At 32.5% G+C, this 21,502-nt stretch overlaps 2 protein-coding genes and 1 long non-coding RNA gene across 3 annotated transcripts; 1 reads left to right on the top strand and 2 right to left on the bottom strand.

The window, feature by feature from the left end:
* Positions 1–13,942: 13,942 nt before the first annotated feature.
* On the bottom strand, positions 13,943–16,428 carry LOC107992059 (uncharacterized). Its single transcript, XR_007822754.1, has 3 exons — positions 16,288–16,428; positions 15,117–15,365; positions 13,943–14,444 (listed from the first exon to the last, which is right to left on the bottom strand). It is a non-coding gene; the product is annotated as an uncharacterized LOC107992059 (long non-coding RNA).
* Positions 15,640–18,313, top strand: LOC103502157 (uncharacterized). Its single transcript, XM_008466004.3, has 2 exons — positions 15,640–17,129; positions 17,976–18,313. The coding sequence occupies exons 1-2, from the start codon at positions 16,395–16,397 to the stop codon at positions 18,177–18,179; spliced, it is 939 nt and encodes a 312-aa protein (XP_008464226.2). The 5' UTR covers positions 15,640–16,394; the 3' UTR covers positions 18,180–18,313.
* LOC103502156 (uncharacterized protein At5g01610) lies at positions 18,256–21,073 on the bottom strand. The gene is made up of 3 exons (XM_008466003.3): positions 20,625–21,073; positions 19,454–19,508; positions 18,256–18,891 (listed from the first exon to the last, which is right to left on the bottom strand). Exons 1-3 carry the CDS (start codon positions 20,709–20,711, stop codon positions 18,521–18,523), a joined length of 513 nt encoding a protein of 170 aa, XP_008464225.2. The 5' UTR covers positions 20,712–21,073; the 3' UTR covers positions 18,256–18,520.
* Positions 21,074–21,502: the final 429 nt, after the last annotated feature.

Below are 21,502 nucleotides of genomic sequence, written 5' to 3'. Positions count from 1 at the left end.
AGGTTGAAATAAAATATATTTAGAGGTTTTAGTGATTAAGTATTAGAGTTTTCTTAATCCTAACTAATAGCGCTTTTGTCTCTTATTCAATTTGATTATTTATTAAAAGACATCCATTCTTAATATATCCGATAAAAACTTATAAAAATGAAAAGAACGTTATACCATTTATTCCAACAAGAAGTGGTTAAAAAAAAAGGGAGGAAAATGGTAATAAATCAAATCTCAAGCTATTTAAATCTAAAGTGAGTTAGGAATGGAAGTAAGGATTGTGAATCTAAAATTTGTTTAAAGAACTTTCTATCTTTATTCCCTTTCATTACTCACCAAGATTTTGTACATCATTAAATCCCATTGGATACCCTTTTTCTTTTCCTTTTTTTTCAAGAAAATCCCAATAGATACTTGGCTTCTAAATCAAGGTTGAATTCAACGTTTGTTTTCATATGGGAGACATTTTTACACCGAAGTAATATTGAAGAAAACTTTCCCTCGTACACAATCTTTTTACTATAAATATTTGTTAATAGACTCTAGTCTAATGTCATTAAAAATTCTTTTATAAAAGTTTTAGTGGCACTCAACGAATTTATCACTAAATATCTACCGTTATAAGATTACCGTCATGTTTACAATGGTGCTTCTTTGTGTGTTGTTAATATTTTAATGGTATACTTTTAATGATATGATAATGTGTTATTAAAAGTAATTTTTATTTTAGTAGTGATTAAAAAAAAAAACAAACTTAACCAATTATAATTTTTTAAAATGAATTAATAGACATAACTAAAAAACTATGGCGTTTTGAACAGAAACGTAGAGATAAGAAAGAAAATGAGGAAGAATGAGCCCATAAATCTCATGGGCTTTTACGGCCCAAATACGAAATGGGTCGCTAATTCCAAACAGATTCGATGTGGCACAGAATCCAAAATCCTGCCGACCTTCAATATAAATATTTCCGAAATACTTAACGTGTCGAATGCTGATTCGTCCCAAAAATCACCCATCCGACAACTTTTAAAAAAATACGTGTAACCTGAAAAGAGCTTCCTTTTTTCTAATCTTCACTAGGAAGGGGACGCTCGTCCATTCCTCTGCTTATACATACAACACAAGAAACTCCCATTAATTCCGAATCCAAACCCTAAAACTGAAACAGTAAATCTCAGAAAATGGAAGATGGCATTGCAGATGAGCGTCCTCAGAACTTCGTCCAGCAACGAGGACAAGAAGAAGAACACGAAAAGTCAAGTGGGTTTTTCAAGAATTTCATTTCCAACATGGCCTCCCCAGAGGAAAGTGACGAGAAGAAAACGGATCGTGAAAATGAAGAAAATGGAGAAAAGTCGAGCGGGTTTCTGAAGAATTTCATATCGAACATGGTCTCCGCAGAGGAAACTGAAGAGAAAACAGAGCAAGAAGAAGAAGAAGAAGGCAAGACAAATGGGTTTCTGAAGAATTTCATCTCAAATATTGTTTCTGGAGAGGAAACTGAAGAAAAGGCAGAGGAAGAAGAAGAAGGAAAGGAAAATGGGTTTCTGAAGAATTTCATGTCGAACAGAGTAAATGAAGGGGAGAGTGAAGAGAAAACAGAGGAAGAAGAAGAAAAGGGAGGTGGGTTTTTGAGAAATTTCATTTCAAACATGGTGTCTTCGGAAGGAAATGAAGATGATGATGGTAAGATTGCAAGCAATGACATGGTTTCTCAGAAAACAGGGGAAGAAGAAAGAGACAAAAGCAGCGGTTATGAGTCGGTTGAAGAAAAGGGCGGCGACAACAGCAGTGGCGGTGGAGGTGGAGGCATTATAGACAACATTGTCTCCCATTTGCCTGCTTCACTTCAAGGTGAGTATGACCATAAAACAAGTAAATTTGAAATAATTTAATTTGAGAGATAAAACAAAGTAATGAGATTTGAAATTGTTTAAACAGGTGATGCAGTGACAACAACAGATGAAGCAGCAATTCTGATTCACTCAATTATCCATGAATGAAAATTTCTTGGGTTTTGATTTTGTTTTGTGTTCATAGGTTTTGTTTTGTTTTTTTTTTTTTTTTTGTTTTTTTCTCTTTTCTATGTAAAATTAAGTTTGTTTGTGTTTTGATTGATTTGGGATGTGTACTCTTTTCTTTTTTGTTAAACAGAGTACATAAGAAACAGTGGGTTTAGGGGGATAAGAGAAAGAAGATGCTGAATATCAGGATATTTGACTATGAAAATGTAGTTATTATTGGACTTTCAATATTTGTTTATTAAAAATGGATTTGGTGTTTTTTTAGGTGGAACGCTTTAAAATATGGGTTGAAAGTTCTATCAGTTATGTAAACTAAATTTTCGTTACAAATTATAGATAATAGATTTTAACTTTATAAGGATTAAGACTAAAGTGATAGAATTTATAATCGAATAGAAGACCTTATGACCTACGACTTGATAATCTACAAAACAAATCAAGTTATTAAATACATAAAAGTCTTAATATTGAATTTTCTCTCTTTTATGAGAGTAAAATGTACATGTGGTTAGAAAAAACATATAATCTGAGATAATGATATTGATGTTATAGAGTGGGGAAAGTACTTGTGGCATGATGGACTTCCTAAGAACCCTTTTTTCTTTCTTTTTTTGGGTGTAGTGGGCGGGATATCTTTGGGTTTATTTTTATTTGGTAATTAAATTCTAAAATACTAAACTCTATTCTTGTATTTTTACTTTTAAATTATTTTTAATTTGATGTCATTAGTTTTAATTTAGTTTAACTTCATGATATACAAATTTCGTTTCTTATTTTATATGTTATTATTTTTTATCTGTTTAAAAAAATTAAATGTAAGAATGAAATAGAAATTAAATTCAAAATGAAAATAAAATCAAGTACAATATTTGTGGTAAGTATTTAACTCAATCAAAGAAGAAAAGATTTGTGGTTCAAATTCACCGATTTTCAGACAAGACTACTCCGCTACTTTCATCTTTTGATAGTGGAATATCATGATAAGATAAATCAGGCTTAGAAGGTCGGAGGCTGCACGGCTCTCATAAAGGCTGAAGAGGTTGAGCTTAGGTTAAGTAAGAAGCTTTACCGAGGATTAGGGTGTTAAAAAACAAATATAATATTTAAAAATTTAAGAATTAAAATGTGGTTAGAAATTCAGAGACTAAATTTCTTTTTTCTTAAAAGGTATGTGGTGCTTGTGAATGAATTATAGGATGTTGTGAAAGGCATTGAGATGAAAAAGTATACATTTTATCTAAATTTGTTAAAATTCTAAAAGCCGATAGTAGAGTATATTTGTTGTCTTATTTAATTTGGTGCTTTAGATAAGAGTAATGTAGCCTATTGATTTTGACAATTTGATCGAAGGAAATATGAAGGTACCAAAGACGAGATCTTATTTTCAATAAAACACTTGCCATAAATTTTAAATTCTATACATCGTTTTAATAATTCGAATTAAGAGATCCAATTGAGGGTACATGTATAGAAACTATAGTAAATAAAACTCTGTGTACTTGGGTGTAAATATAAATACTAACACATCACTTAAAGTTACTTGGTGCTCCTTTTAAGAAATAAAAAAGGATAAATTATTCTTTACAATGACAATATTCTTGGGTTTATCCTTCGTTGCATCTAGTGTAGATCTAAGCCCCTCTAAACTTTATACTTGTCATATATATATAGATTTGTATACGCGTGCCTACGTGTATGTATGTCCCAATTTTTACATTTATTTCATATTATTTTAGTTGAAGTATAAAGCTCTATCAACAAACTTTTTAGATCCATTATTGGGTTTGTCATCGATTTGGATGTGATGGAAGCTTTAGTAGAAAGAAAGTCCAATCTTAACCAAGAATATGGGGTTCTCTTGCTTGATCTTAGAAACAAAATTAGCTCGAATTTTCTATCAACTGAATTATGAAAGAAATGCGGACTTAGAAGTAGGAAGGGTTACAAAAGGAAATAATTGATCCATCTTATCTCTTTATAATCCATTCATTATCGATCTTACAAAACTTAACATATAACAATAATATAGATCGTAAATAGAGTTGAAAATATCTTAAATAGAAAAATATGCATATAAAATACACTTCAATATTTTTTAGAAAAGGAACACTAATTAAATTGGATCCATTAATCTAATCCACGCAAGAAATGGCGACAACAATAATTCGCATCAAATTAAAAGAGGAAAAAGGAAAAAGAAAGTCTTGGACAAGGTCACCAATCCATTCTCCATTTTGCCTTACAAAGATGGGGATTTGATGGAACTTGATGAGATGTTTGATGTTAGGGGAAAGGATCTTAGCCTATGCCTAAGTTACTATGATTCATACACCATCTAATGGTTGGATCCTATTGTTATACTCAAAAGGGCTTCAAGTCACATGTCCATTCAAAATATATTCAATTGTTTTTCTTTTCTATGCACTGTTGGTATTATTTAGATGCAATTCTATCACATACTTTAAATTTATTTATTTATAAAAATCTCAAATTTTAATTACTACATTAACTAGATTTGTATTTTAAACAACGTTAACTCTAAATTTCAAGTACTAAATTGATTTTGTTTTTTTTTTCTTTTTACAAAATAAAGAACTAGACATAGCGGTCCACAACGAGTCTATTATTGTAGTACATCTTAAAATATTTAAGATAATTAAGGTGGCACAAGAACAAAATACTTAAAATCCACAAATTAAAGATGAACGTACTATTGTAGTACCTCTCTACCAACCAAAATATTTTTCAATCTATTCAAATCAAATACACATCTCATTTAATTTGAAATAATTATAAATAAATAATTAATAGGGAAGTTGTTAGGAATAACCTACAATTAAAATAAAAGTTTTACCGGAAGAAAAATCACCTAACAATTTTAATGTAAATTGAAAGAAAGGAAAAGTAAAATGAATCGAAGAAAAAGAAGATGATTGACAAAGAAAAAAAAAGAAAAAAAAATGGAAAAAATGGAAAGTAAAAACAAAATAATTTGCTTTTATGTAATTATGTTTTCTTAGAGAATTATGATATATATTTTTTGATAAAACATCAAAGTTAATTATAAAAAAGAATATAAAAGGGGAAATTGCATCGGAAAGCAGCAATATATTTTCCATAAGTTAAATCTGTGTCATTCTATTTTCCATAATTACATATGATGACAATTATTTTTAATTATGTTAAATATTTCGAAATTTCCAATTATACCCCTACGTTTGCACTGCCATCTTCTTCCTTCCATCGTTTCTTCTTTCGCGCGTTCCTTCCCTCGTTTCTTTTTTTGCACATTTCTTCTTCATTCGTTTTACCTTTCTTCTTCTTTGATTTATTATACGATCTCTCTTTATTCATTTTCTTTCACGATTATTAGTCCTTCTTCTTCTCCTTCTGTGATTTCTTGTACTGTTTCAAAGTTTTCACAATTTTTGGTCGCTTCCTCTGTGATTTTCTATACATTTTTCTTCTTCCTTTCTTCTACATTGATCTCAGCATTATCTCTTCTTCTTTTTTTTTTATGATTTAGTTGATTTTAGGACTTTTTTCAATCTTTTGTGTTATGTTATTAGTCTGATTTCTTTATTCAATCTGCGATTTCGTTGATTTTAAATGTTTTTTCATTGTTTGTGTTATGTTTACAGTTTAGAATCGATAAAAATAAGGGTATGTAGATAGTTTAAAATTTTAATTTGATTGATATCTAATGTCTATCCGATTTTAATTTGATTTCATGTATGTGTGAACTAATTTTATATGATTGTCATTTAATTGCTATTAGATTACTATTTTGTGTATACTTTAGTTTAAGTTTTTTACATTTTTGCAGCATTTTTTTTAGATATGGTTAAACTTTCAATAGTTGTTTTCTACGATAGTCAATGGAATGATCAACAATGTTATATAGATTATCAAACTATTGGTGTATTAGTGTAAAAAGGGATGGATTTTCATTCTTTTGTTAAGTTCATACAAACTAAACTTCTGATTAATTTTACCTATTGAACTTTGGGTACTACAAGGGTTCAACACATTGTTAAGATTTTTCAAGATAAAAGATATATGTTGGTTTTTTATTGTGGTTAATAATGATCAATTTACAAAATACCCTCAAGTTGTGCATGTTGTGAATACAGTTTCAGAGGTTTCAATTCCTTCTTCTTCTTTTGTACATGAATCTTATTTTGGAAGTGAACTAGAAGTTTTTAAAGATTTCCATGTTGATAATATGTCTTCTGCATTGTCTTTGAAGGAGAAAGACTTCTTTGGTAGTAAGGAAATTTTGTTGAAGTCATTGCATTTTAGAGCTATTAAGAACAATTTTGAAATTTATAACTATAAGGTCAAATTCAAAATCTATTGAGTTGGTATGTAGTCAAGATGGTTGTCAATGGTTTCTTAGGACAACACGTTATAAACGCAGTGAATTGTTGATGATTCGAAAGTATATTAGTGAGCATGATTGCTCTATGATGGTTCGTTTTTCTCACAAGCACGCATCTTCACAATTTATTAGTGATTGTATGATTGAGAGTTTTAGATATAGTTAAAATCATTCCACACCAAAGGATATGGTACATCACATGCGAATGAATTATAGGGTTAGTGCTAGTTATTATAAAGCTTTGAGGACGAAGGAATCCATTATGAAGTTGTTGAAAGGAGATGCCAGTGATTCTTATGGCTTGATTCCTAAATTCTTTTTGAAGTTGAAAGAAATGAATTCATGTTGCTATTATTATGAGTAGTATTTAAATCTATGAATTAATTATTTTCTTGTTTCAATTCTAGGTTTGTCATCAGTGAGTTTGAACATCAAGCACTCGATGAAGGTAAAACCTTTTGGGTTAAGTTGAACTATAGAAGTTGTACTTGTCATGTTTTTTGCGATTTGGAAAAAATACCATGCAGTCACGCACTTGCTGTTATTCATGCTCTTCATTTAGATCCTTATTCTTTTGTATCAAAGTATTAATTTTGTTAGTACATTGGCATCAACTTATTATAATGGTGTTGTTCATCCTGTTGGTAACCATAACGAATGGAGTATTGTTAGCAGAGAATGATATTATATAGCCTCCAATTGTTAAATGTCCAGTAAGAAGACCCCAAAAGCAAAGAATCCCTTCAATTGGTGAATTGAGAAAGCGCAACATCAAGCATAAGAGGTGTACTCGTTATAAGGGTATTGGTCATAATAAAAGAACATGTAAAAATCAACATGTTTGAATGGTGTTGTGGGAGTCTTGTAAAAATTAAGACAAACTTGTAAAAATTTTGTAAAATTCAATTTTATGTACATCAGATGGTATTCATACAATCATCAAACGTCAATTTTTCTTTCAATTTATCTTCTTTGCTAGTGTGTTATGATCTTCTTATTCTGTTTCAGATATGCATTTGCTGGTCAATGTACATATTGCAAGGGTATTGGTCATAATTGAAGAACATGTAGAAATCAACCTATTTAAATTGTGTGAATTACATGTCAATAATATTTCAATCATAAGATAATCATATGTCAATTACTTTTTTTTTTTAATGTGTTTGTTTGCTAGTGTGATACCTTTTGATTTAGATTTTTATTGAATCATGTACTAAACATTACATATTTTGTTATGTCACAACTTATACTAAACTATATTATACCAAACATTGCATATTTTGTTATGTCACAACTTATAAGACAATCACACGCCAATTAATAGTCAATCGTATATTAATTACATGTTTATTAATCGTCAATCATATGATAATCATGTGTCAATTTATATTTCATTTTGTTTTGTTTTCTAGTGTGATATTTTTAGCCTCTGTTTCCACTAATCAATTTGATGATTTGTAGGCAGAACTTAAAATATGCATCTGTCGTTTGCAAAGACATTTAAACGACAAAATATTAGTAAACCCACTCAACCTTTTTTCAATGTTCTAAGGTTGATTTACAAAATATTAGTGCTAATATAAAAAAAAAAACACAAAAATTAGTAACCGTTAGTCTATCGAGTTCATAAATGTATTTTCTGTCTAAATTCTGTTGTGATAAATTTAAACTGAATGCATGTAGCTCAAAAGCACTGCTTCTTGTATTATGGGTCTTGTTTGGAGACTTCTGTTACTTTCCAATTTCTAAACCAATAGCCTTCAGTGTTAGCTTTATCATTTTTTTTTTCTTTTTTGTCTTTCTTTTTCTACAACTTCAAGCTTTTCTTCTTGGAAAGATTACCTTGTTTTCATTATATTTTCAACCACCTAAAACAAATATAAAATGAATATTAAATTGGTATAAAATAGTAATCACATGTATTAATTTTAAATCTTATCAAAGTAGAGAATTTTGTTACCTTCGTTTTTCTTTTATCATTCTTTTTCCTTGTTTTCGTTTTTCTTGTGTCTTCATCCTGTTTACAAAACTTACAAAATAATCATTATCTAATGAAAAAGTTTAAATCAATGTATTTATTATTAGGTATTTACAATTGATTCTTTTTCTACTATTTCATCTTCTTGATTTTCCTTTTGTTTAAGTTCTTCAACAAGCTATTAATTACAAATGAAGGAGATTAAACGCAATCAGATGGGATAAGGTAGACATCATATGTCAATCACTTATATCAAAATTAGAACTAATTACTAAAAATCACCTTGCCAAGTTGAAGTATTTGATCAACTTTATTTCTATCACCGTTTTGTTGATCTTCTCCTTCAACTTCTTTATCTTTTTGTTCTTATTCATGGACCTAAAAAAAGTTTATTAGTTCAAGTATATTAGTTTTACATTTTATCAAAATAGAAAATTTTGTTACATTTTCTTTTCCTTTATCATTTCTTTTATTTGTCCTCATTTCTCAATCATTATCTAATAAAGAAGTTTCAAAACCATTTGTGCATATTATTAGATACTTACTAGTATATCTTCTTTATTTCCTTTTCGTCGAAGTTTTTCAACAATTTCTTATATACAAATTAAGAAGATTAGAAAAAGATGCTAACTAGAAAATAACTTAAATCACAAATATTTCCATCACATGCAATCAAATAGAAATAAGATAGACATCAGATGGTAATCACTTAAATTAAAATTAACTTGTTAACTTGGAGTAATTCATCAACTGTCCATCCATCATTGTTTTGCTTATTTGTTTCTTCAATTTCTTTTTCATTTTGTTCATCTTGTTCAGTGATCTAAGACAAGTAATCAAATGTCAATTAGATGGACACCAAATGGTAATCACCTAGGTTAAAAACGAAATCCAGTTACTCCAATTACTTTATGTACTTCATCACGTGAACATCCATCATGTTCATTTCCGTCATCTTTTTCTTCTTGACCAGGAAGCTAAAAAGTAATCAGATAAACATCACGTATTATTAAAACAAATGTCAATTACTAAAATTACTTGTTCTTGTCCATCATCTTTTCCTTCTTCAGAAAGCTAAGAAAATTAATCATTATTAAAAGATAGCAATCAGTCGATGTGAATAGAAATCAATAAGCAATCATATGATAAAAGATATAGTTACCTCTTTATCATCCAAGTGTTGAATGTTCATCTCATCTTCAATGTTTTGAAGACTATTCGTTGGAGCATTATTTTGATAAATAGAGTCTTGAGATCGCTTGTCGGGGTTTCTTGTCAATGTTTCGTTTGTAGTGTGCATTATTGACACAAGCATTCCCATTAATTCATCCTTGAAAAATGTCAAATCATTCTTTCACTTTCACCTCTAATAGAGAGAATTTTCTTTTAGGCCAACCATTTCTTCATCAAATTTGTCCTTATCATTATTCCGTCACTAAATCAAGTTGAATTGTTTAAAAAAGTTCATTATTATTCTAGGATAGACATTATAGAAAAAGTAGTGAAGACTTTAACACCAAATCAAGTTGAAATGTTTTAAAAAGGCCCGTTCGAGTTCTTTTTAGATTATAAGATGATAATTATTGGTTCATCTCGTCGGAAGATTGAGTGTTAAAGATAGTACAAATGAACTAGTGTTTTTCTTAGAAGGATTAAAAGTAAAGTTTGCAATGAGAGGATTTAGCATGATCACAGACCTTTGTTGTATCCCATTTCACCACGATTGTTAAGGGATGAAACATTTAAAAATATCAGTTTGATCTATACAATTGCTACACATGATGATAAGGTAATTGTGAAATTAGCAAAGTTTTACATTTTAGAGTGTTTCCTTAATAGCAAACCGATGCATAATGTTATGGATTTGAAATGTCGAATTGATTGAAGACGATGAAGCGTTGCATAGTTTTCCTTAAGGTAGACTAGAATTTAATTTTGACCGTATATTTTTTCAAAAGAGCTGCACAAACTAAAGGTACACAGAGCACAATACAAGGTTTCCCACAAGCCTTGTTAATTTGGACATACAAAATCGTAATGAAACTCTCGAATCTAGGTGTTGGGGTTGTAGCAAAAAGACCCGTGAAGACTACCCTAGGATGCTTAGATGGAAACCAACAAAGAAATTTGATTGAAACTACCTCCAAGAACGTATCTTCAAAGTTAGTAATGTAAGTTTACCCAATGATTACTTTATTATTTCCTATTTATACTATTTTTTGCACTTTGATATCACTAACTCATTAAGTTGTACATACTTTGTTTAGTTTTCAGTTGTAGTTTTGAACTCATCTGCCCTTCGAATTGCATTCCAAATATTTTGAATGTTTTGTGAATGAACTATTGGATGCGATAGAAGAAAGATGGGCTTATAAAACGTCAGTAAACTATAATGATAAGGACAGATTTGATGAAGTGATTGGCCCAAAAAAAGAAAATTCTCTCACGTTGAAGATGGAAAAAGTGTAAGAATAATTCGGCATCTTTTAAAGACGAAGTAATGTGAATGCTTGCATCAATAGTAAATTGACAAAAAAACTCCACCAAACAATCTCAAGACTTTATTTATTAAAACTAAAAGTTCAACAGGTAAATTAAAACTAAAAGTCCAACAGGTAAATAAGTTTAGTTTGTATCAACTTAACAAAAGACTGAATATCCATCCCTTCTTCCACTAATACACAAATAGTCATCATTCCATTAACCACGGTGGAAAACAACAATTGGAAGCTTAACCATATCTAAAGATGCTACAAAAAATGTAAAAGATTAAATTAAAATATACACAAAATAGTAACCTAATAGCAATTATATGGCAATCATATAGAATTAGTTCACACAGACATGAAATCAAATTAAAATCAGATGTCAATCAAACTAAAAATTTAAACGATCTATCCACCCTTATTTTTATCGGTTATAAACGGTAAACATAACCACAAACAATAAAAAAACATATAAAATCAGATCAAACAAAGAAATCAGTCTAACAACACAGAAGATTGAAAAAAGCCCTAAAATCAACGAAATCATAAAAGAAAAAAGGAAAAGACAATGTTGAGATCAATGTAGAAGAAGAGAAACGTACAAAAAATTGCAAAGGAAGAGAGCGAAAGTTGTGAAATCAAATGAGAAGAACTAATCGGACCTCGAAACGGTACGAGAAATCACAGAAGGAGAAGGAGAAAAACTAATAATCATGAAAGCAAATGAAGAAAGAAAGATGCAATAAATCACAGAAGAAGAAAGGTAAAACGAATGAAGAAGAAACCTGCAAATAAAGAAACAATGGAAGGAACGCGCGAGAGAAGAAACGATGGAAGGAAGAAAATGGCAGCGCAAACGTTGGAGTATAATTGGAAATTCTGAAATATTTAACAGAATTAAAAATAGTTATTTTTAAGAATTGTCATATATACAACTATAGAAAATGGGATGACACGAATTTAATTTATGGAAAATATATTGCTCCACGATGCAATTCCCCATATATTGAAGTGTTAACATAGACCATATAAACTCCAAGTTGTCACAAAGTTGATCCTCAGAGTGGGGTTCCCATTGGCTTTCCATGGAGTTGAGGTTGACTTTGAGTTCAATATCATAAAGTTCCATTTGATCCAAGTCTCATCAGAAAGAGAATGTGAAATATGGATAAAACAAAGGAGTAGCAGTTGGTGAAATGTCAAAGCAAAGGCAGTTAGGGCTGCACATGATCAATGCCTACTATACTACCATTAACATAGTTAACATTAATCTTACCTAACATATCACTCATTTTTTTCTCCTCAACAGTTCCATTTTAATCTCCTTTCCGATATTGTTAACTAAAACAAAAAACAAATTTATCTAGATTCAATCCATCTAAAACTAACACTAAAGTCGAAGAATAAACATATTAATCAAAGAGAAATGATTTATACGATACGTCTAGTATAAAGACAAAAGAACCCTTTTGATAAAAGAGTTGAAGTATCAAAAAGAGGATGTGAAAAAGACAGGTTTATATATATATACGTAGAGAGAACACAAATAGAAGAGATGATAGAAAAGCCAACAGACCGCTTTGACCATGGCCCCAATTGTCCAACTTCCACAGTGTATTTAATGGAAGAGAATCTAGGTGTGAGGATAGATGAGGAAAGCAAAATCCAAACACTTTACTCAATATTTAATTTTGATCTTGATCTTTCATTTTCATCTTCAAATCCCTCAAACGCTCCTTTTCCTTCTTTCCATCTAAACTTGAACCAAATTTAACCACTTTCACTGTATTTGGTCCTCACCTCCATGGTTTTTTGTGCCTAAATCCTTCTTGGTTTTCACTGTATTTCCATCCACATTGAATTCAACTCTAATTGACTGATTTTGGTGATTTGATGGGATCGCTTGTAAAGGTACTACGAATAATACTCCAAAAGTCCGTCTGTTTCCTCTTTATTTATTAACTCAGGTTTTGATCCTTGAGAGAGAGAGAGAGAGAGAGAGAGAGAGAGAGATTGTACTATATAAATCAAAGGTTGGTTGAAGAGAGTGGAGCCTGCAGGTGAAGAAGATGAAGAGATGGCGATTATGGGGTTGTTTTAAACGCTCGTTCCTCTTCCCCACTAAACTGTTTTTTCTCAAACTAAACTCACACCTTCTCCGTAAGCCTAAAGGTAACCTCTTTCTCTCTAACTTGTTTCTGAAATAGTTGAGAAGGAACGCAATTTCCTTTCTCTCTTGGGATTGTTTTATCCGTTTCCCCTGATGAAAGCTTGTTTAATGGCAGGCAATGGGAATGGGCTACTAAGCCTCTACAAGGATATAGAGTCTTGCGGAGAGTACAGAGATATCCAAGTAATGTGGGATATGATTCAGTCCCACAATGTCCATGAAAACACAAGTAGAAGCTTAAGAAGATTGAGGTTTTCTTCAACTTGGAGATCCCTCTGTTTCCAGCCTACTTGCTGAAAGCAGGTTCTTGATGAAAACAGAACCTGCTTTCATCTTCTCTGCACAAAACCACAGAATGTAAATATATAGATAATAATAAGGAAATAGTTGCTTTGGGAATGTGGGAGTTTTCACTCAAGCTCACAAAGCTTGTCTTTGATTGATATGTTCCCTATGTTTCACTTTCATCAGATGACGAGAAGAGCTTCGGATAGATACCTGTTTTTCGATTTCATCAACATTTGCAGAACAACCCTGCTGATGTTGTTCATAATCTGCAAGAAAATTTTGGTACTTGTTTGGTTTTTACTCATCAGTTGAAGATGTTTAACTGTGTGGGTTTTGGTCTGTTTTCTTGTTGTGTTGGTCTGATTTTTTGATAAAATTGGTCCTTGCTTTTAGCCATTCATTTGCAGATACCACATTGGACAAGAATGTAAAGCCAAAAGCTTACTTGGGAGGAAACTATTAGCTATACTTATTATATTACAGAATCAAAATTTAATGATTGATATATCATATATGTGTGCATGCACCTACTTTTTAAGTATCTACATATGGTTTCATCTCACTCTTTAGTTGTAACACAATATCAGTTCGTTGGGCTTTGGGTATAATTACAAACGTTACTGTCAAAATCAGCATAGCTCAATTGGCATACACAAATATACAAATGTCACCTTGTGTTTATAGTTGTCGTTAGTTCAATAATAGCCAACTAGAACATAAATACACTAGTTAAAACATCATAACTGTCCAAAAGAACATAAATACACTAGTTAAAACATCATAACTGTCCAAAAGAACATAAATACACTAGTTAAAACATCATAACTGTCCAAAAGATGGTCGAGTTTCACCTTGCCGGTAGCTTGTAAATCTGACTCATTTCTCTTGAATGTAAAGTAAGTTTTAAACAAGTGAAATCTGCTAAATTATAAGAATGCCAAGGAGCTAAGGCAGAGTAATAAAGAACGATTTCTGGAGAAACTCAAACGGAGAAGCTGTAATTTCCATTGTCTTGGTTCGATTCTTCATGGATGGAATTTAGTTTGAAACAACTCTCCAATCTTTAGACGGGGTCCATGGGCTTTATTGGCTCCTAAATCCTCATCTTTCTGGCCCTCATGTTCTAATTTTCATCAATGAGAAAGAAATATAGTTCATGTTCTAATTTTCATCAATGAGAAAGAAATATAGTGTCTAGGAGAAAGAAATCAAGCCTGTCAATTGTCATTGGGAGGAAAAGAGAGATCCGACTTTAACAGTTAAGGAATTCAAAGTACTAGAAGATGCTGCTTGAATTTGACTGGAGAATAATAGATAAAGATGAGAAAAACAACGGATCAGCCAATTTGCCATTACAAACAACATGATCAGCTAACACAATACTTGTTGGCATCATATGCTTAATTATGGTTTTTTCAATTTAAGATAAAGTTCCATGGTCGAATTTTTGTATGGATAACCTACTTTTCAAGGCTCAAATGAGATTTGACCCAACATTTGAAAATCGAAGTTTTCTGTTCTTCTGCTTATGCCACCCCTAGATAAAGGAATGTTAATATGGTTACTAGAATGGGTATGTTAGCAATTAGTTAGTTTGTTAGGGATTGAAGGTGGGGGTTGAGGGGTGAAGAATTTTGCTAAGGATTTCCTGATTGGGGAATTTGGGAGAGGATTTGTGTATTGTAGTTTCTTCCAGATATTGCAATATAATTCTATCTTTTGGTATTCTTTGTTTGAGCTTGTTTGTTCTTTGAATGTTCTTGTTAGGAGGTATACTACCATCATCATAACTTACCAAAGAACCATGGAAGCATGCAGTGGGAGCAAAAATCTTGCTCCTCTTCTCGATTCTCTCTCCTCCATCTCACTCCCACTATCCTCCTCGATTAGCTTCTTCAATTGTCAGATTTCTTCAACTTCCTCAACTCTTTCTCGCTCCTGTATTCATATTCACTTTCCTTCTTTTGAGAAGGAAAAAGAACAAGAAATTCAAACGGAGCCAGATGAAGAATTCACGGAATCGGAGGGTAGAAAGACCTTCAATCTTGGAATTGGAGACAACCTCAGAAAAGAGGAGGATTTAAAAAAGAAAAAAAAACAAAGAAAAAATAGTTGTAGATTGGATTTTAAAAAGGGAAAAAAAGTAGCAGATTGAAAAAGGATTGGTAAAAACTTAAGGAGGAGCATGAGCAAAAATTGAACAGTGAGAATCGAGGAGTGAATCCCATCACATGTGCATATTTGGTCAATTTTAATAATTCCACCCATCGATAACCTAAGAAACAATAACAAAAACAACGATTTTTAAAAGTCGGATAAATTCTAATTTGAGCATCAAAACACAGGTCATTGGCGCCTATTTCGCTTCCATAACATTGATTAGAACTTGACAAAATAATACAAGAATAACGTCAGAAGTAGACAATATCTTTCTATGAAGTTTCATGTCCTAACAGTTCTCGAGAATCTTCTAAACGTAAATAATTTTCTAGTAAAGAAAAGATATCTGAACTTTAGTGTCTTAAACAGTGACGGAGTCTTAAAAGTTCTATCAGGGAAAGGTCCAGATGCTGCGGAAGCAGACAGACAAAGTAAGCTTTTGGATCATAAAGTTATAAAATGCTGACTTAACCTACAGTTCATTCCCAATTGAAAAAGTCTAATACCGGGCTATCATAAGAATCTCCAGAAAGACATTTGATTCTCTGCAGATAAAGGATAAGAATAACACTCTGTTGAACACCCAAGTTCATACCTAAAACCATGTCTCATTCATCTTTTTTTGATATAAACTCAGAATTATTCTCAATTGATTGAATGAAGATGAATCAACATGCATACTATCAGTATCTTTGTAGATATTTTACAGAACTAACAAAAAGGAAATGCCATGATAGCTCCTCTAGACGATGCTCTGTAATAAAAAAAAAAATATGCAGAAAGACGAGAGAAAGAAGAAACATCACCTCACAAAAAGCTATGGAGCAAGACGACAATCTCATTCCATTCAAACAGAACAACACTGATTCGAACATCTCTTAACACCAATTTCAATCTCAGCATCTTTCACACCATGGCCACAAGCGTCTCCCACTCTCCCGATTTCCGCCCTGAAGTTTCCGTTACGCCGCCGACCCACGACGGCCTTTACTTCTGGCAGTTCATGATCGCCGGCTCAATCGCAGGGTCGGTCGAGCACATGGCGATGTATCCAGTGGACACTCTCAAGACCCGAATACAAGCCCTAGGTGGTGGATCGTCAACAGTCCGACAAGCACTCGGCTCGATTCTGAAAGTGGAAGGTCCGGCTGGGCTCTACCGTGGAATTGGAGCAATGGGTTTAGGCGCAGGACCTGCACACGCCGTCTACTTCTCGGTATACGAGTTTGCGAAAGAAGGGTTTTCAATGGGGAATAAGAACAACCCATTAGCGCACGCCATCGCTGGAGTTTGTGCGACGGTGACGAGCGACGCCGTGATAACGCCGATGGATGTAGTGAAACAGAGGCTGCAGTTGAAGAATAGTCCTTATAAAGGAGTGGGGGACTGTGTGAGGAGGATTTTGGCTGAGGAAGGGATTGGGGCGTTGTATGCTTCTTATCGGACCACGGTTGTGATGAATGCACCGTATACGGCGGTGTATTTTGCGACTTATGAAGCTGCTAAAAGGGGATTGAAGGAGGTGTCACCGGGAAGTGATGACGATGAGAGGCTGATTGTTCATGCTACGGCCGGTGCGGCAGCTGGGTCTCTTGCTGCTGCTCTTACAACGCCATTAGACGTTGTGAAAACTCGGCTGCAGTGTCAGGTAAAATCACTCTTTCTTTCGCTTTGCCACTGTTTCTTAATTTTCTTAATTCACATATTAAAACGAGCTTAACTAATTGACATAATTCTTGAAGAATCAACTAGGACTAATAAATTGGATGCTTGAATTTTTCACAATATGGATAAACTCAAAAGAAATAGACAAACTTAATTGTCATGGAAGTAGAGTTGAGAAGTGGCTAAAAGACTTTTGCCTGTCATTTAAGTATAAAGTATCAAATTTATATCATATTAATTGTTTACTTTACAAGTCTACCACTCTTTAGATAATATTAGCTTAAATGGTAACTTCGACCATAAAAAAGAGTCTGAAATACAATTTGGGAATGAAATTTGATTACCTTGAAACACATTAGCATACACTCACCTCAACTAATCTCAGGATTGTTAGAAACAATCAGACCCTACAACATTTAAGTGTCAAACAAATTTCTAAGAAATTAATTCATAAATAAATGATTACTATAGATTGAACTAATAACCATTTAGTTATCAAGACTACATGTTCTTTCTTACCACTAAACCGATACATGATGATTCTTGGAGGACACATTTGTCCTTTGTAAATGGAAGCCACAATTCATCACACCATACTTTCCAAAATGAGGATAACCCAATCCAGAAGTGCACGCTTAACCAGCATACACACCTAATAATAACTACATTTGATTTTAAAGCAACTAAATAGCTACCATAATTTAAATAAACTCATTTAGTTGACTTATTTCTTCTAAATCCTTTTTTATTAGAGAAAATACTCTCTTACACAAGCAGCCCTAACTGGAAACTTTGGTGTGATTCTCTTATGTTTTGACCATACAAACAGGGAGTGTGTGGTTGCGACAAATTTTCAAGCAGTTCAATTGGATACGTACTTGGGTGTGTGGTGAAGAAGGATGGCTACAACGGGCTGATGAAAGGATGGATTCCAAGGATGATGTTCCATGCCCCTGCTGCTGCAATTTGCTGGTCCACTTACGAGGCTTCCAAATCCTTCTTTCAACATCTCCAGAATCACAACAACAATTAGAAACAACATTTGTTTACTCACTGCCAATACTTTCACGACAGGAGTAAACAAAAAGCTCATTACTTACACTTATATATTGTATTCCGATATCAAATCCTGTTATCCAATAAAATAAATTTACAGTTACAAGTTAAGGATACAAGATGCAAATTTGTCCGAGTCCTCTTATAGATCATTCTACTAAAAACGGCACACCATATGCCCTATTGGACATGAAAATAGCATGTAATCGTGATATACGGTTGGGAAAGATCATAATAACGCATTCAAGAACAAGAATCTAATGGTGATTTAAGCTTTATAAGTATATAAAGACCCAACCAAAAAAGAATCCCCACATTTTAGAACTTCTCGACATTTACACCATCTCTAAGGACTTCATACGCTTCTCTTTTCCTGGTTTTCTTCATTCCAGCAGTGAAGTTGAGCTTTGGTCCATCGGAAGTAATACAAGTTACTTTTACCCATATCATCACCTTTGTTTTCATTCCTTCTATATCTGCTAGCTTCCCCTTTTCCAGATACCCAGTCACAGTGGTGTTAAATCGCAAGACTGATGAGTCTTTATACCCAACTTCACAGATTTCTGGGATGAAGACAGTAAGCTTTCCTGTCTCCTCGTTGAACTCATAGTTGGTTGCGTCACGAGGGAAAATTCCCACTGCCAAGTCATAATCCTTCAGCAGGTCTGGTAAAGGTTTTTGCATTTTTCCTACGAAAGACCAAGGAAGATTAATCAAAATAATGTACTACTTTTTGCAATAGAGAAACTAAAATGATGTCTCGTGGCCAGTACATGGTAATGGCACGATGCTGCTCCATATTGTACTAATAAATCCATCAGTTTATAGCTCCATTAAGGACATTAATAATACGTAGCCCTGAGCAAGAAAGTACCATATGACCACAATTCCAGAATTGTTATAGCAAAGCACGGTGATAATACATAGCCCTGAGCAAGAAAGTACCATATGACCACTATTCCAGAATCGCTATACCGACCACACACAAAATGATATAATTTGTAATTTTTCGCATAACTTTAGAGGACTTTGCTATGACTATGACATGTACTGCCATTCGAGTCTAGAAAATAACATTGCAATCACCAAAAGATCATATTAGGCCCCAGTATACTTTAAAGAACCAAACATTCAATAGTAAAAAAATTGACACTATTATCAAAAAGGGAAAAAGGAAAATTAACTGAAACAACATGTGTCAACATTATTAAAAGCATAAACAGAACCTAATAAAAAAAAGAAATAACTAACCTTTTATTTTATTAACCAACCAGCTAGTTCCTCCTTGAATACTCGTTGACAATGACTGATAATAGAATAATAAGGGAAGGAAGATATATAAGCTTAATACGAATTAATAAATAATAAAGCAAAAGGTATTGGGTGCAAAGGAAAATAAACAATTCAACCTGAAAAAATTTTATATTAAAATAAAGCCAGAGGAAACTCTTTTTCTTGAATGAAAGAACTGGCATTGAACCCACGAAGAAGTAACCGCTAACCAAATAGTATATACTATGTATGGAACTACATTCAAGAACTCTGGTTTTCAAGGGGCATAGGAATTCCAAGCCATATGATATTACACCCAAAAGAAGCGGAGGCGTATGCTTCTTCCTAGATGTTTTCGAGCTAACTCATAAGACAGAATTGCCTTTCTAATAAATGGTGTTTTTGAGCTAACTTGTAATCCATGATATACTAACCAAATAGTACATACTATGTATGAAACTAGATCACTATAAAACTGCGTAAGAACAACCAAATAGTTCTCACTAAACGGAATCCATCTGCAACAATAGGCCAATAACACTATCATTTGGAAAGCCGATACTTCAACCAAAAACTCTGATATATATAAGGGGGCTTATGCTTCTACCTAGCTAAGAATGTAAACACTAACTCACCATCATAATGAATTTCCCGCTTTCCATATAACTAGTAAGAAACAACTATCCTTCCAATAAATGGGGTTTTTGAGCTAACCTAGACGCTCAATAACGCATAGCAAATGTCCGAACAGAATTGAGAAAGTTGGCGCGCTCGCTCAGCCAGCCAAGATGGAAATCCGACTAAGTAGACTCATCAACACGACAATCCAGTTAGAAAGTGTCAAAACTATGGAGTTCAATTTCTCAACCCTAGATTATTGAACCAAATTTCTTCTCCAAAATCCAAACCAGAACAAAAATCAGCACAAAAAATCATCGTAAAAATAAAGCTCTAGATGTTAATTAAGGGAAGGAAATGAACATCAAAAGCTGGAGAATTCAACGTCGACGTCATAAAAGCCCTAATTGTAATATTTAAAAAAAAACGAAACAACGAATTAAAACAACAAAGGAAAACGCAAACGAAATCATACAACAATTAATAAAGGAAAAGAAAAGGGGGGGAAAGGAGGAGAGAGAAGTGGGATTACATTAATGTCATCGCCGATGGAGCCGATCTCCTTACTGGCCTTCTGGTTGAACCAATAAGAACCAACTTTGTTCATAATCTGATCCATTCTGAGCTTTCAATTGAACGGAAAAAGCAGTAGAAATCGATCGGAAGAATTGGAGGAGAGAAAAAATGGCTATTAGAGAGAGAGAGATGAAGTTGTCTCGTCTCCCTCTCCACGCGTTCTTTCTGTGCGACTTTTCTGAAAATCGAAATTTAGTTTAATTGCAACATTATCTATTTTTATTTTCTATTTTTGACGAACTACATGTCGATAAAATTAAAATGGATGATTAGGAACGAATTACGACGTGTCGTACATGCACTACTGTGCCCTCAAAATGGCAACAACTCGCCCACATTGATTCTCTCTCTCTCTCTCTCTCTGTTTTTCCTTTTTCCATTTCAATGGTTGAAATTGTAAAATCTTTCAACTCAAAACATTCTCCTTAAATTTAATGGAAACAATTAGTACTATGTTTCAAAAAATAAATTTATATTTCAATCCCTTTAACTTTAAAAAAGAAAAGTTGAAACGACTTATTATTGGTATATATACACAAAACTCATGGACTAGTTGCTTTCAAAAATTCTCAACTTTGTCAAAAACAGTATAAACCTGTTATTACCATAAATTATTTCTCTCTATTTATTCTTGCGCATTTTCTCAGCGATCTAACATATCTCAAAATTTCGAGTTACACGTAAAGTTACAAATTTATTTTTTAAAAAAAGAGAAAACAATTTTATTATAACTCAAAAAAAAATTAACATCTCTTTTTTTGTCATTAAACTCAAAGGATGTTTTTTTAGTACAAAACTCTCGATATAGTGAAAAAACTTTTGATTTCTAAAAAA

The sequence above is a fragment of the Cucumis melo genome, chromosome 8 (assembly GCF_025177605.1).
Source record: "Cucumis melo cultivar AY chromosome 8, USDA_Cmelo_AY_1.0, whole genome shotgun sequence".
NCBI classification, from domain to species: domain Eukaryota; kingdom Viridiplantae; phylum Streptophyta; class Magnoliopsida; order Cucurbitales; family Cucurbitaceae; genus Cucumis; species Cucumis melo.
Note: the sequence above shows the minus strand (reverse complement) of the source record. Positions and strands in the feature narration are given on the sequence as shown.

Bases quoted from the DNA above. Each gene is read 5' to 3' on its own strand.
- LOC103502157 (XM_008466004.3), top strand. From the start codon at position 16,395: ATGGCCACAAGCGTCTCCCACTCTCCCGATTTCCGCCCTGAAGTTTCC. The intron at 17,130-17,975 runs GTAAAATCACTC...CCATACAAACAG, and splicing joins AAACTCGGCTGCAGTGTCAG to GGAGTGTGTGGTTGCGACAA.
- LOC103502156 (XM_008466003.3), bottom strand. From the start codon at position 20,711: ATGGATCAGATTATGAACAAAGTTGGTTCTTATTGGTTCAACCAGAAG. The intron at 19,509-20,624 runs GTAATCCCACTT...TTCTATTATCAG, and splicing joins CCATCGGCGATGACATTAAT to TCATTGTCAACGAGTATTCA. The intron at 18,892-19,453 runs GTTAGTTATTTC...GGTCTTTCGTAG, and splicing joins GTTGGTTAATAAAATAAAAG to GAAAAATGCAAAAACCTTTA.